The 14,893-nt window shown below is 37.3% G+C and overlaps 1 protein-coding gene across 1 annotated transcript in view; it reads left to right on the forward strand.

Moving 5' to 3' along the window:
• The first annotated feature begins 4,692 nt into the window (after window positions 1-4,692).
• The window catches only part of CD84 (CD84 molecule), a 33,117-nt gene continuing 22,916 nt past the window's right edge, over window positions 4,693-14,893 (forward strand). Inside the window, exon 1 of the mRNA XM_060142254.1 lies at window positions 4,693-4,776. Within this exon, the coding sequence (XP_059998237.1) occupies window positions 4,731-4,776 (46 nt within the window). The 5' untranslated portion in view covers window positions 4,693-4,730. The remainder of the gene's footprint in view (window positions 4,777-14,893) is intronic.

Raw genomic sequence — 14,893 nt, forward strand, 5'->3', positions numbered from 1 at the left:
CTACAATGAGATATTATCTCACACCAGTCAGAATGGCCATCATCAAAAAATCTAGAAACAATAAATGGTGGAGAGGGTGTGGAGAAAAGGGAACACTCTTGCACTGCTGGTGGGAATGTGAATTGGTTCAGCCACTATGGAGAACAGTATGGAGGTTCCTTAAAAAACTACAAATAGAACTACCATATGACCCAGCAATCCCACTACTGGGCATATACCCTGAGAAAACCAAAATTCAAAAAGAGTCATGTACCAAAATGTTCACTGCAGCTCTATTTACAATAGCCCGGAGATGGAAACAACCTAAGTGTCCATCATCGGATGAATGGATAAAGAAGATGTGGCACATATATACAATGGAATATTACTCAGCCATAAAAAGAAACAAAATTGAGCTATTTGTAATGAGGTGGATAGACCTAGAGTCTGTCATACAGAGTGAAGTAAGTCAGAAGGAAAAAGACAAATACCATATGCTAACACATATATATGGAATTTAAGAAATAAAAATGTCATGAAGAACCTAGAGGTAAGGCAGGAATAAAGACACAGACCTACTGGAGAACGGACTTGAGGATATGAGGAGGGGGAAGGGTGAGCTGTGACAGGGCGAGAGAGAGGCATGGACATATATACACTAACAAACATAAGGTAGATAGCTAGTGGGAAGCAGCCGTATGGCACAGGGATATCGGCTTGGTGCTTTGTGACAGCCTGGAGGGGTGAGTTAGGGAGGGTGGGAGGGAGGGAGATGCAAGAGGGAAGAGATATGGGAACATATGTATATGTATAACTGATTCACTTTGTTATAAAGCAGAAACTAACACACCATTGCAAAGCAATTATACTCCAATAAAGATGTTTAAAAAAAAAGAATTATATATATATATTTATATAAAATTATATATATATATAGAATTTTGCTCTACAGCAGAAATTAACACAACAGTGTAAATCAGCTACACTTCAATTAAAAATATTTTATTGTGGAAAATAAAAGTACAAAAATATTTGAAAACATGTTAAATGTGTAGATTCATGATTGTAGCTGTATTTAGGTGTATCTTAAATTGAAGGATGATACTTCCTTTCTCAAGGTCAGCCATTAAGGATTCAGGATCCAATGTTGGATCCAATGTAAGTTGTTTATAATATAAGAAAGTCTGCTGTAAGTCTCTTCAGATTTCCCTAGAAGCAAAATGAACAGATGAGGAATGTTGTTATCTCTTATCAATGCATATAACCTATACAACTGGTAGAACACATCTGGACTACATTTAAATGTTCCATCACATGCCCAGTCCTCATATTTCACCAAATCATCTAAGCCATATTCCATGCCAAATGCAAAAATCTACATCACATTCTCCACTCTCAGGTAGAAAAAATTTCCACTATTTTCAAGAAACTTATACTCATCAGGAATCTTGTAATTTGGCAGGGGTAGGGAAAGTTTGATTCTTCTGTCATCTCCAACATCTAATATTGCTTGACACATTTGGTAAAGATGAGATTAGAGAACAAGTGGATGTATCTAAATCAGGCAAAGAATTGATAATTAATGCTCTTGAAGACTGTTGTGAATTACTAACCACCTCTTTTATATTTGCTATAGTTTGGTAAACTTTTCGTTTTGTTGGAGAGAGGGATGACTGTGCTCACCAAAGGATTTTTCAGTTTTAGTTTTTGCCACAGGTTTTCTCCAGATAGTATAGTAATCATCACAGTGATTATGAAGAACTAGGCTATAGTAGGGTCTACATGTTTGTAATTATTACTTGTTTAATATAATTACAACATTTTATTATATGTATTTAGAGAAATTTATTTACTAAATAAAACAAGTGTCTTACAATGTTCAAAAACAAAAATACCTACTGGGATTTTGAGTGGGATTTTGTTGGATCTATAGATCAATCTGGGGAGAACTAACATCTTAACAATATTGAATCTTCCAACACATCAATAGGCATTCCTTCCCACTTATTTCTAGTTTCCAGTATCTTTTGTCAGATTTATCCTTAAGCTTTCATCAAATTTATCTGTAAATATTTCATATTTTTGATCTCCTCTCTACTTCAGTTTGAATAGTTTTTATTGTCTTGATGTTCACTGACCCTTTCTTCTGAAGTGCTTATTCTGATATTAAGTCCATCTAATTAAATTTGTTTCATATATCATATTTTTACACTTTAGAATTTCAAGTTGGTTCTTCGTTGGGATTTTGATTTCTCTCTGGAAACAGGCCATCTTTTCAAAGTTTCAACACATTTTCCTGTAAATTCTTCAAAATATTTACAGCAGTTGTTTTAAAGTCTTTACCTGCTATTTCTCAAACCTGCTCATCTGTAGTTTATTTCTATTGATTTAGCTTTCTCCTGATTATGAATCACATTTTCTTGCTTCTTAACAATTCTCATAATTTTTATTGTATTCAAATAGTTGTATAAAAGAAAATATATTGTTAAGTATAATGCTTTTTTTGTTTGTTTTACTTTATTTATTTCCCTAGGAATGCAATCCCTTCCCTCTGCCTGTCATTTTGAGTGAGAAGGTGATCATTAATATTCTCCTTAGAATTAAATTGAGCTGGGATAGTGTCATAGCTTTAATTAGATTCAGTTCACTTACAGTTAGCCTAACCCCCAACCTCCTTCACCACCACTGCCTTTCAGATCTTACTAATATTTGAAGTGGGAAGGGGTTGGGCTGTAGTTTCATTATTTTTGGTTCATTTTTATATTAAAACTCCAACTACATGTGTCATACAATCTGTCTCTGTTTTCCAGATCCTTCTCAGTGCCACTTTCTCAGCAAAATTCTGGAGGGCATGGGAAATGTTGGACAAAAAGAATTTGTTTTTGCACTGGAGGCTTTTCCAGATTCCAGCTTGTCCTGCCATCCCACAGGGTCACCTAAGTTTTATCTAATCTGTCTGTCTTCTCAAATTTTCTGTCTGTCGCAGACTCTCTCTTCTATTGGTCTGTACCCCAGACTGGCCTCCTGCCCCAGATCTCAAGCTATTTGGCTCTTTGCTCATCTACAAAGGGCACATCAAGAGAAGAAGTCTCAAAAGCTAGTATCTTCTTGATAAAAAAAAATACACTATTGTGTGGCAGGTTAAGGCTGAAAGACAGAGATAAGACACTGGTTCAAGCTTAAGAGAACATAAGTCCTTGAGTAAGATACCAATATAGGAGTTCTTGTCTATGGCCATATCACCCTGAATGTGCCGTATCTCATCCAATAAAGGAGTTCTAAAGACATACACATGAGACCAAGCAAGAGTTTTAAATGCAAGAGACGAAGAAACATTTTTTCAGAGACTGAGGAAGGGAAAAACAGGATACAAAGTCAGGTTTCCAGCAGCTCTTGGCAACTTCATAGTCTTTCTTCCTTCTCTGTACAACTAATACAAGATAGATGTGTGGTTTTGCAAATGTATTAATTACATATTTCAGGAAGATATTCTTGCTAAAACTGTGAAAGTAATATGGTTTTATCTTGTGAAAGGAAAAAATAAAACTGGGAAATTTTATTTTTATTTTAATCCTTCTTTGGTCTCAGCTTCCCAGTTCACTATATCTACATAAAGGCACTCAACTATTCAATAATGAATAAGTATATATGGAGAATGAGGAGCAGGATTGTTTTATGAATGACTCCAGATGCTCAGGACCCCTAGAAATGAGCTAGCTGGCTGAGGGAAAGGCTGCATAAAATCTTACTTCCCCAGGTCTCAGGACCTATCTCCTCAGTTTTCCCAGCACTTCCCAAAACATCTGGGTCCAAGTTCAAACTGCTTAGCATCTGGTCCCAAATATTTACTCATATTACCACTCTCCAACACACCCCACACAGACAAGATCCTTGTTATACTTCTAACAGGGATTGGCTAGGAGCATAACTAGAGGAGTATCCTAGAAGTATACTAGAGAACAGTCCTGTGTTACATCTAGCTCAATCATAACATATTTATACAAATTATACATTATATATATTATTTATGTATATACATATATACATTAAAATGTATAATATGATTTATATATTATCTGATAATATACATTATATTACTATTACATATAATATAATTATTATACAGTATAAATAATTTTACAGTTATATACAATTATAAAATTGTATAATAGAATTATAAATATTATTATTACATGCAACTATAATTATGTAATATTAACTGCTACCACTTATTAAGCTCCTATAGTGTTAACACATTCTTCCTATTCATAATCCCTACCACCTTTCTCCTAATAATGTTAACTTACTCTTCAGACCTGACTCAGCTTTGTTGTCAGTTCCTTCAGGAAGCCTTCCCCACACTGTCCTAGTCTGGGTTAGAACTCCCCGCTGCCCTCTCAGTTCCCATTATTTTCTCTTTGGCAACACTTATCACACTATATTGCCTGTTAATATTGATCTCCCCAACAAGAATATGAGCTCCATGAAAGGAGGGTGATCAATTGCTTTGTTGTTCTTTATATTGCCAGTGCCCAGAAGAGTGTCTGACACATAGTAGGCATTCAATAAATATTTGTTGAAAAAATAACTAATTATACAATAGAAAAAAAAAACTAACATGTCCTTCATCAGCTAACTCACTTCCTTTCTGCAATGCCTACTATAAAAAGGGGCATGAAAACAGAAGTGAGACTGATTCTCTGCTAGAAGAGAGTCATACTTTTACACAGAAGTTTATACTCTGGAAGAAGATGGCTCTTCACCACCTATGGATCTTGCTCCTTTGTCTACAAACCTGTGAGTTCTGACCCTTGATGATCCCCTCCTAATTTTCTGTTGTTTTAGAAATTTCCCTTAAGGAAGACATTGAATTGCCCTTTTGATCTGCTTTAACAGAAACACCCTGGGTCTCAAAAGGAATCCAACTGACTGGGGAGAGACCTAAAATCCAAACCTAACTGTTTTTCAGCTTTAGAGTTTATATTTCTGAATTTTATTTGTATTCAGTCTCTAAAGATCTGAGACAAACCATTCTGCTCAGAAGAGTCAGCATATGGTAGACCTGCCCAGAAAACCAACAGAGGAACAGATAATCCAAAACCTTGAAAAACTTAAAAGCAATTTTCTTTTGGTGTTAGAATGTGTTATATAGACTTTAACAGAGATAGACCCTTCTCAATTATTTCATTTCTCCAGCAGATTAGAGAGATGCATGACTATAATTATCATTGTAAAAATTTCATTGTTATAAGCCCCCTTTATTTTCAAAGTAAATTCAGAGCTATTGCTCTGCTTCTGTCCTCCAAAAACCCTAAAATAAATGGAGAAGAGATTATCATCCCTGTTCTACAAATAAGTTAGTTCTCAAAAAAGAAACAGAGAAGTTGAACTGAAAATTCTGTTTTTCTTACTTATGGCTTAACAGTAAATTATAAAGGTTAAATGCATATTGGTTGTTGTTAGTACAAAGAAAACTTATGTAACATCAACATAGTTCTGGAAGTGCTTTGTCATTGCATATATTATCTCATTGAATCCTAACAATTGCCTTATTTATGTAAAAACTGACTATATTTGGCATTTCTAAATCTACTTATAGTGTCTCTTACCAGCTTTGGAAATGCATTAGCAAATTCCTGGCATAAGTTAGAACACAGAGAATCTAGTGGGTTAGGATTTCTTGAAAAGGTAGAATCCATGCACTTTGGTGTCTCTGGTTCCCTTAACCATTTAAAACTGTGGCTCATTTAATGTGAGCTTCATAGGTATTGTATCCACTGGGCAGGTCAGGGTTTTAGAGCCTATGTTAGTCATCCGGACATACAAGTAGAAGATGCAAGTAGATGGGGAAAAAAGTTGAATAGAACCTAAGTGTAAATCTAGGGATGTCCCCAATCTTCCAAAGAAGGGCTGGACAGGGTGGTACTTGATACCACTTAACTTGGAAAGCATTTTACAATTTTTATGCCCACATTCTTTTGTGATACATACTAAAATCATTTAAATAAGCAAGATAGATATTATTAATTCCATTATGCAAAAAAGTGTAATCTAAGATTCAAGTTAAACAATTCACCTGAAATTTCACAACCTGAAATTGGTAGAGCTGGAAATGGACATTTGTTCCGTTAACCCCAGGGCTATAGTTCTTTCTGCTGCACACTTTTCTGACCTCTTCACTCATTCAGTTTCCACGTCCTTGATACTCTTCAAAGGGCAAAACATGCTACGATGAAAGGCAGCTCTAAGATACACTTGCCTCATCTACTGAAACTGAAATCGAAGTTGTCAAATCAGCTAGCAGTGAATCATTCATCCATTAGTTTTAGGACTTTGGGAAAGTTATATAAACTCCACCTGTTGTCAGGAAGAGGACTATTTCCCCTCTTCCCCCTCTTGAGTTCTTGTGGCTGGACTAATAATAAAATTGACACAAGACAAATTGTAGGAGAAAAGAGACAAATTTTAATTTGTGCACACAGAAGTCTCATAGAAATTAGACCTAACAAGTGGCCAACACAAACAGCTTTTATACTTTTTAGACAAAGAAAAAATAAACTTGTGAAGAATCAACAGGACAAAGAAGCTTAGGCTTTGGGTGCTCAATCAGTGAAGAATGTAAACAGAGTTTGGGCTTGAAGTAGTAAATTAAAGTAACAAGGTTTGTTTATACAAGCTCCTTGCCCCAAATTCCCTGTCTCTGGTGATAAGGATGTCCTTGTACCTCCAGATATAGGGAGTGCACCTTTCATATGGGAGATTTATTTTCTGCTTTCAGGGGGACAGAGAAGAGTCAGAATTTCCCTCTTGCATTGGCTGCTTCTTAAGGAACTTCAATTCAAAATAATCAACATTGGGAGTTACCTGGTGGCCTAATGGTTAGAATTCGGGCTTTCACTGCCATGGCCCGGGTTCAATCCCTGATAGGGGAACTGAGATCCCTGCAAGTGGCACGGCCAAAAAGTAATAATAATAATCAATATGCCATTGTGGCATATTTGGGGACAGCCCATCCTGGGCCCCAAAAATGTTATTTAGATTTCAAAATGGGAGAACTATTAGTACAATAGGATTGTTTTGAGAACCAAAATGATAATCCATGTACAACACTTGGCACAGTATCTGAATATAGTAGGTGCTTAACAAATATTAGCTAATGCTGTTGTTTTTCACACTTGCTTTTCACGTGGTTTTAGGAGGAGCCAGGGCTTTCTTGCACTGAGATCCTGGGCGAGACTCCTCTGTTTAGGATGATCCAAGGAACATGAGCAGATGAAAAGATGGTGGGAATTTGAGCTTGGGTGTGGGATTTTGGGGTTCCATAAGAGAAAACCGGGGATGAAATATTCATTTTGTCAGGGATCCATAAATGAGGGGTGGGGACTTGTTTTTATAGCAGCAAAACTAAAAGTACTTTCAGGTACAATTTGCCTTTGCTGAATGGATCTGTTTACCTTTTAAAATTTATTCCACCAACATTTCCTGAGTCAAAAATATACCCGAAATCCCTCCTGCTGCTATTCCTGGCAAAGGTGGTCCCTTATATTTAGCACTGGGCTTAGACATCAACACTGACTTTACTTACTTCCCTGGAATTCAGAGCAGTGGAAGCAGCTGAAATGCAGTGGGAAAAGGGGGTTGGAAATCCCATTTTCCCTTGAAATCACTGAAATAAGAGGAGTCTGAGTGTGCAAAGCTCATGACCATTCCATGTTGGAAAAGTTTTCTCTAAGAACCAAGACTCACAGTCTTATGCTCTATAATCTCAACTTCCTCATCATGACCTGTGAACACTGTGACTCTGACTGTCCCTCCAAGTATTCTGCTAGCTACCTACCCTTTGGGGTAGAAAACAAGAATCCACTGCTTTTGCTTCATGCTCCTCTATGTGCTCTTTCTCACACTCCTTTAATTCTTCCTTTTCTCCATACCTTTCTCACTTCTCTTTCTTCAGCCCCTCCACTTGCTCCCTTATCCTCTCTCCTGTCAATAATAGTAATAATTAACCATTTATGAAGCAATCACTACATGTCTGGCATTACTCTAAGTAGCGTATGTTTGTTATTTTGTCTAATCCTCACAACACCTTATGAGATGGATACTATTAATATCCCAGTTTACAGATGAAGACATTAACACAGAAAATCAGAAGTCATTTAGCCAAAAAGTGGGGGAAGTATGATTTGAACTCCAGTGTCTTTAGGCTTAACCACTGAGCAGTGCTGCCTTCACCCACTTTGATGCTGAAGTGGAATTGTCCCTGAGATTGATGGTTATCCCACTTTGGGATTTATCATGAATGGTGATTTATTCCCAACAAGAAAGGATTATTCAGCAGAAGCTGGGCCTATCTCTATACCTACCTACAGAAGAGGATGGGGGTTAGAGGCCAGACCTTTGCCAATATCAGAAGTTTAGGCAGGCCAGCAAGGCAGAATATCCAAGGAAATGACCATATCCAGACATGGTTCAGGTATCATTCACATGAACATGGTTATGTGTTGACTTGAATTTTCTTCTTCAGAACAAACAAGGGTCCAGTATCAACAAGGTCTTGATGTCTTGTTGAATGTAGAGCACATCATGGTGTGTTCCAGCAGGTGATACTTAAAAGTACAAGAGAAGTGAGCGGGCCCCTCTGGATATCTGTTCCTGGATAAGTAGGCCCCAACCATCATCCTGGGGGTTAGGGAGAGGACTTCATGCCTGAAGAAGGGTCCTGGCAAGAGTCAATTTGCCACTAGTCCAAAGTCCTAATGAAGAGGGGCCTTCAAGATAAAGACCAAGCCTCTGTTCTAGAAAGCGATTTGAGCAGACTACTACCATAGACACTCAGAAAGGGCTTAAAAGCAAAAGCCCAAACTAACACACCATTGTAAAGCAATTATACTCCAATAAAGTTGTTAAAAAAGAAAAACAAACTACTATGTATAAAACAGACAAGCAAAAGGGTGTATTGTATAGCACAGGGGAATATAGCTATTATTTTCTAATAATTTTAAATGGAGTATAATCAATAAAAATATTGAAAAATATAAATAAATAAAGCAAATCATTGTAAAGATTCCATGATACAGAGCTTAGCACAAATGTCTGGCACATAGTAAGTGCTCAATAAATATTGGCTATTGCTCAAAAAAAAAAGAGCAAAAGCCCAGTTATAGACAAGAAAAAATATATTAAGTATGGGGAAAACTAGGTGTCAGGACATTAGCTTAAACATCCAGTCTCCAAGTAGAGGCTCGAAGCTGCATACTTGTGACAACACAGGACTCCAGTAGAGGGGGTAGTGACCCACCACACCAACCCAATCCACAAAGCAGCCCTAGAGACCAATATGGTGACCCACAAAGCAACCAGAGTGCCTTCACAACAGGAGCCCAAAAGTCAGTGCTAGGCCACTTGGGTTACTCAAGTATTTTCTAAATCAAACCTTTCTTCTCTTGAACCTAAGAGAAGGATGAATCTGTAAGTTTGGGGGTATCTAAACTCATCTACGTGGAAGTTGGAAAAGAAAGAGGTGTGAACAATCAATTGGGGAGCTGATGTTAGTAGAGATATGTACCCACATTTCCTTTGTTATACTCGATTTTTGATTATATGCTTACAGTGCTGAGTAGTGATAAAACAATGGGTGGTCAGGACCCCATCTCTGTTTTGAGAATCTGTGTGTGTGTGTGGGTGTGTGTGTTTTGCAGAAGTGGAATCAAGTCAACCCAAATCTCAATAAAGATAATATAAAGTAAAGAAAAAAAAATCCAGCAGAAAATAGCATACTATTGTATGGGGGTGGTAGGTTCCTTTTTTTTAAAACCTCATAACCAAGGACTTTCCATGCTCATGGAGAATAACACAAAACTTCTGGCTGCTAACACTTTGTTTCCTCTTTGTCTGCTACTTCACTTCACTCACAATAACTGGTTACAACCACCTCTCTTCTGGGTGCCATTGGGTGGTGCTACGTCTGGTCACCCTTCCAGGCCTGGAATATTCAGGCAGGCAGTGAATGGGAGGAGAGGAGGGGAAGGTTAGCTGGAGTCAAAAAAGGACAAGAAATACTGACTTGAAGAATCCTAAAGAAGTGAGGGGGTTTGGGTCACTATTAAGCAAGAGTCTACCCTTCCTTATTTCCACTCCCATGAATAGCTTCATGTTGGCCTTCTCTAACATCTCCCCAATACTGCAGCTCTTCTTTTGGAACACATAAAAGTTGTCTGGGGATATTATCTTAATCTCTGTAATAATGCTTTCATTTTACATAACAAACACATATGGTGCCTAGTATATGCAAGGTACTTTTCCAAAAGGCTTACAAATATTAACTTGTTTAACTCTCATAACGCTTCTATGAAGTAAGTGCTACTATTAGTCTATTGGCTTCATTTAGAAGCTGATAAAACTGAGACACAGAGAGGTGATTAAATTTCCCAAAGTCTCATGGCTAGAACCTGGCAGAAGCAGGATTCAAGCTCAGGCAGTCTGGATCTTCATCACTAAGTCATGGTGCTTGACACAGGGGCAGAAAGAGGGTGCTCTTCATGGCAAGACTCACTTAGGGGGTTCTAGATCCTTCTCTGTTGATATATACATCTGAGAGCACTCTAGTGTCATTTGTTTTTGGAATTTTTGAATTTTATTTTATATTTTTATACAGCAGGTTCTTATTAGTTATCCATTTTATACACATCAGTGTATACATGTCAATCCCAATAGCCCAATTCAGCACATCACCATCCCCAAACCCCCGCGGCTTACCCCTCTTGGTGTCCATACGTTTGTTCTCTACATCTGTGTCTCAACTTTTGCCCTGCAAACTGGTTCATCTGCACCATTTTTCTAGGTTCCATGTACATGTGTTAATATATGATATTTGTTTTTCTCTTTCTGACTTACTTCACTCTGTATGACACTCTCTAGATCCATCCACATCTCAACAAATGACTCAATTTCATTCCTTTTTATGGCTGAGTAATATTCCATTGTATATATGTGCCACATCTTCTTTATCCATTCATCCATCGATGGAGATTTAGGTTGCTTCCATGACCTGGCTATTGTAAATAGTGCTGCAATGAACATTGGGGTGCATGTGTCTTTTTGAATTATGGTTTTCTCTGGGTATATGCCCAGTAGTGGGATTGCTGGGTCATATGGTAATTCTATTTTTAGTTTTTTAAGGAACCTCCATATTGTTCTCCATAGTGGCTGTATCAATTTACATTCCCACCAGCAGCGCAAGAGTGTTCCCTTTTCTCCACACCCTCTCCAGCACTTGTTTGTAGATTTTCTGATGATGCCCATTCTAACTGCTGTGAGGTGATACTTCATTGTAGTTTTGATTTGCATTTCTCTAATAATTAGTGATGTTGAGCAGCTTTTCATGTGCTTCTTGGCCATCTGTATGTCTTCTTTGGAGAAATGTCTATTTAGGTCTTCTGCCCATTTTTGGATTGGGTTGTTTGTTTCTTTAATATTGAGCTGCATGGGCTGTTTATATATTTTGAAGATTAATCCTTTGTCCATTAATTCTTTTGCAAATATTTTCTCCCATTCTGAGGGCTGTCTTTTTGTCTTGTTTATGGTTTTCTTTGCTGTGCAAAAGCTTTGAAGTTTCATTAGGTCTCATTTGTTTATTTTTGTTTTTATTTCCATTTCTCTAGAAGGAGGGTCAAAAGGATCTTGCTGTGATTTATGTCAAATAATGTTCTTCCTATGTTTTTCTCTAAGAGTTTTATAGTGTCCTGTCTTACATTTAGGTCTCTAATCCATTTTGAATTTATTTTTGTGTATGGTGTTAGGGAGTGTTCTAATTTCATTCTTTTCCATGTAGCTGTCCAGTTTTCTCAGCACCACTTATTGAAGAGACTCTCTTTTCTCCATTGTGTATTCTTGCCTCCTTTGCAATAGATTAGTTGACCATAGGTGTGTGGGTTTATCTCTGGGCTTTCTATCTTGTTCCATTGATCTATATTTCTGTTTTTGTGCCAGTACCATATTGTCTTGATTATTGTAGCTTTGTAGTATAGTCTGAAGTCAGGGAGTATGATTCTCCCTGCTCCGTTTTTCTCCCTCAAGACTGCTTTGGCTATTCGGGGTCTTTTGTGTCTCCATACAAATTTTAAGATTTTTTGTTCTAGTTCTGTAAAAAATGCCATTAGTAATTTGATAGGGATTGCATTGAATCTGTAGATTGCTTTGGGTAGTATATTCATTTTCACAATATTGATTCTTCCAATCCAAGAACATGGTATATCTCTCCATCTGTTGGTATCACCTTTAATTTCTTTCATCAGTATCTTATAGTTTTCTGCATACAGGTCTTTTGTCTCCCTAGGTAGGTTTATTTCTAGGTATTTTATTTTTTTCTTTACAATGGTAGATGGGAGTGTTTCTGTAATTTCTCTTTCAGAATTTTCATCATTAGCGTATAGGAATGCAAGAGTTCTAATTTCTATTGTGGTCAGAAATGATGCTAGATATGATTTCAATTTTCTTAAATTTACTGAGGCTTGATTTGTGACCCAAGATGTGATCTATCCTGGAGAATGTTCCATGCGCACTTGAGAAGAAAGTGTAATCTGTTGTTTTTGGATGGAATGTCCTATAAATATCAATTAAATCTATCTGGTTTATTGTGTCATTTAAAACTACTGTTTCCTTATTTATTTTCATTTTGGATGATCTGCCCATTGGTGCAAGTGAGGTGTTAAAGTCTCCCACTATTATTGTGTTACTGTCGATTTCCTCTTTTATAGCTGTTAGCAGTTGCCTTGTGTATTGTGGTGCTCCTATGTTGGGTGCATATATATTTATAATTGTTATATCTTCTTCTTGGATTGATCCCTTGATCATTACGTAGTGTCCTTCCTTGTCTCTTGTAGCATTCTTTATTTTAAAGTCTATTTTTTCTGATATGAGTATTGCTACTCCAGCTTTCTTTTGATTTCCATTTGCATGGAATATCTTTTTCCATCCCCTCACTTTCAGCCTCTATGTGTCCCTAGGTCTGAAGTGGGTCTCTTGTAGACAGCATATATATGGGTCTTGTTTTTGTTTCCATTCAGCAAGCCTGTGTCTTTTGGATAGAGCATTTAATCCATTCACACTTAAGGTAATTATCGATATGTATGTTCCTATAACCATTTTCTTAACCTTTTTGCATCTGTTTTCGTAGGTCCTTTTCTTCTCTTGTGTTTCCCACTTAGAGAAGTTCCTTTAGCATTTGTTGTAGAGCTGGTTTGGTGGTGCTGAATTCTCTTAGCTTTTGCTTCTCTGTAAAGCTTTTGATTTCTCCATCGAATCTGAGTGGGATCCTTGCTGGGTAGAGTAATCTTGGTTGTAGGTTCTTCCCTTTCATCACTTTAAGTATATCATGCCACTCCCTTCTGACTTGTAGAGTTTCTGCTGAGAAATCAGCCGTTTACCTTATGGGAGTTCCCTTGTATGTTATTTGTCATTTTTCCCTTGCTGTTTTCAATAATTTTTCTTTGTCTTTAATTTTTGCCAATTTGATTACTATGTGTCTTGGCGTGTTTCTCCTTGGGTTTATCCTGTATGGGACTCGCTACGCTTCCTGGACCTGGGTGCTATTTCCTTTCCCATGTTAGGGAAGTTTTTGACTCTAATCTCTTCAAATATTTTCTCTTGTCCTTCCTCTCTCTCTTCTCCTTCTGAGACCCCTATAATTCGAATGTTTGTGCATTTAATGTTGTCCCAGCAGTCTCTTAGGCTGTCTTCATTTCTTTTCATTCTTTTTTCTTTATTCTGTTCTGCAGCAGTGAATTCCACCATTCTGTCTTCCAGGTCACTTATCCGTTCTTCTGACTCAGTTATTCTGCTATTGATTCCTTCTAGTGTAGTTTTCATTTCAGTTATTGTATTGTTCATCTCTGTTTGATTGTTCTTTAATTCTTCTAGGTCTCTGTTAAATATTTCTTGCATCTTCTCGATCTTTTCCTCCATTCTTTTTCCGAGGTCCTGGATCATCTTCACTATCATTATTCTGAATTCTTTTTCTAGAAGGTTTCCTATCTCTACTTCATTTAGTTGTTTTTCTGGGGTTTCATCTTGTTCCTTCATCTGGTACATAGCCCTCTGCCTTTTCATCTTGTCTATCTTTCTGTGAATGTTGTTCTTTTTCCACAGGCTGCAGGATTGTAGTTCTTCTTGCTTCTGCTGTCTGACATCTGGTGGATGAGGCTATCTAAGAGGAATGTGTACGTTTCCTGATGGGAGGGGCTGGTGGTGGGTAGAGCTGCCTAGTGTCATTTAATCTTCATAATTCCTCAAAGTGGTAGAGGAATTTTATTTCATTTACAAACTAGAATCCTGAGGTTTAGCAGGTAAGTGACTTAGTCATGGTCATTTAGCTGGTTGGCAACAGAGCCTTGACTAGAACATGTTTCTTGATCCCTAGTTCAGGACACTTTTACTAACCATGCTATGAAGCCCCAGCCTCTGGACCTATGCAATTTTTTTGTTGTTGTTAACAACATGAGAATATTGGAATGGAAAGTAGTTACAATTAGCCAACTGCTCCTTCTTATTAATCAGTTTACACCATGGACCTTCCACACCAAGACCCAGAGACCAGTAGAGTTATCTCTTGCCCTCACTCTTTCTTGCTCTGAGTTTTCTACCTTGCTTTTTATTGCTAGAAAAAGGGCAACTGGGTCAGTAGCCAAAAAAGTATTTAGTTTTTCAACAAATATTTAATAATCATCCATTAATTGTTAGGGAAATACTAGTGACCAAAAAAGACAAGGACTGCATGGCAATTATATTCTCATGGGGGTGCAAAGTGGGGAAGACAATAAGTAAATATGCACATACAATGCTTTAGTAGTCAAAACTGCTATGAGGAAAAATAAAGTAAGGCAAGGCCATAGGGAGTGATGGGAAGGAGACTGCTACT

The sequence above is a fragment of the Lagenorhynchus albirostris genome, chromosome 2 (assembly GCF_949774975.1).
Source record: "Lagenorhynchus albirostris chromosome 2, mLagAlb1.1, whole genome shotgun sequence".
In the NCBI taxonomy this organism is placed as follows: domain Eukaryota; kingdom Metazoa; phylum Chordata; class Mammalia; order Artiodactyla; family Delphinidae; genus Lagenorhynchus; species Lagenorhynchus albirostris.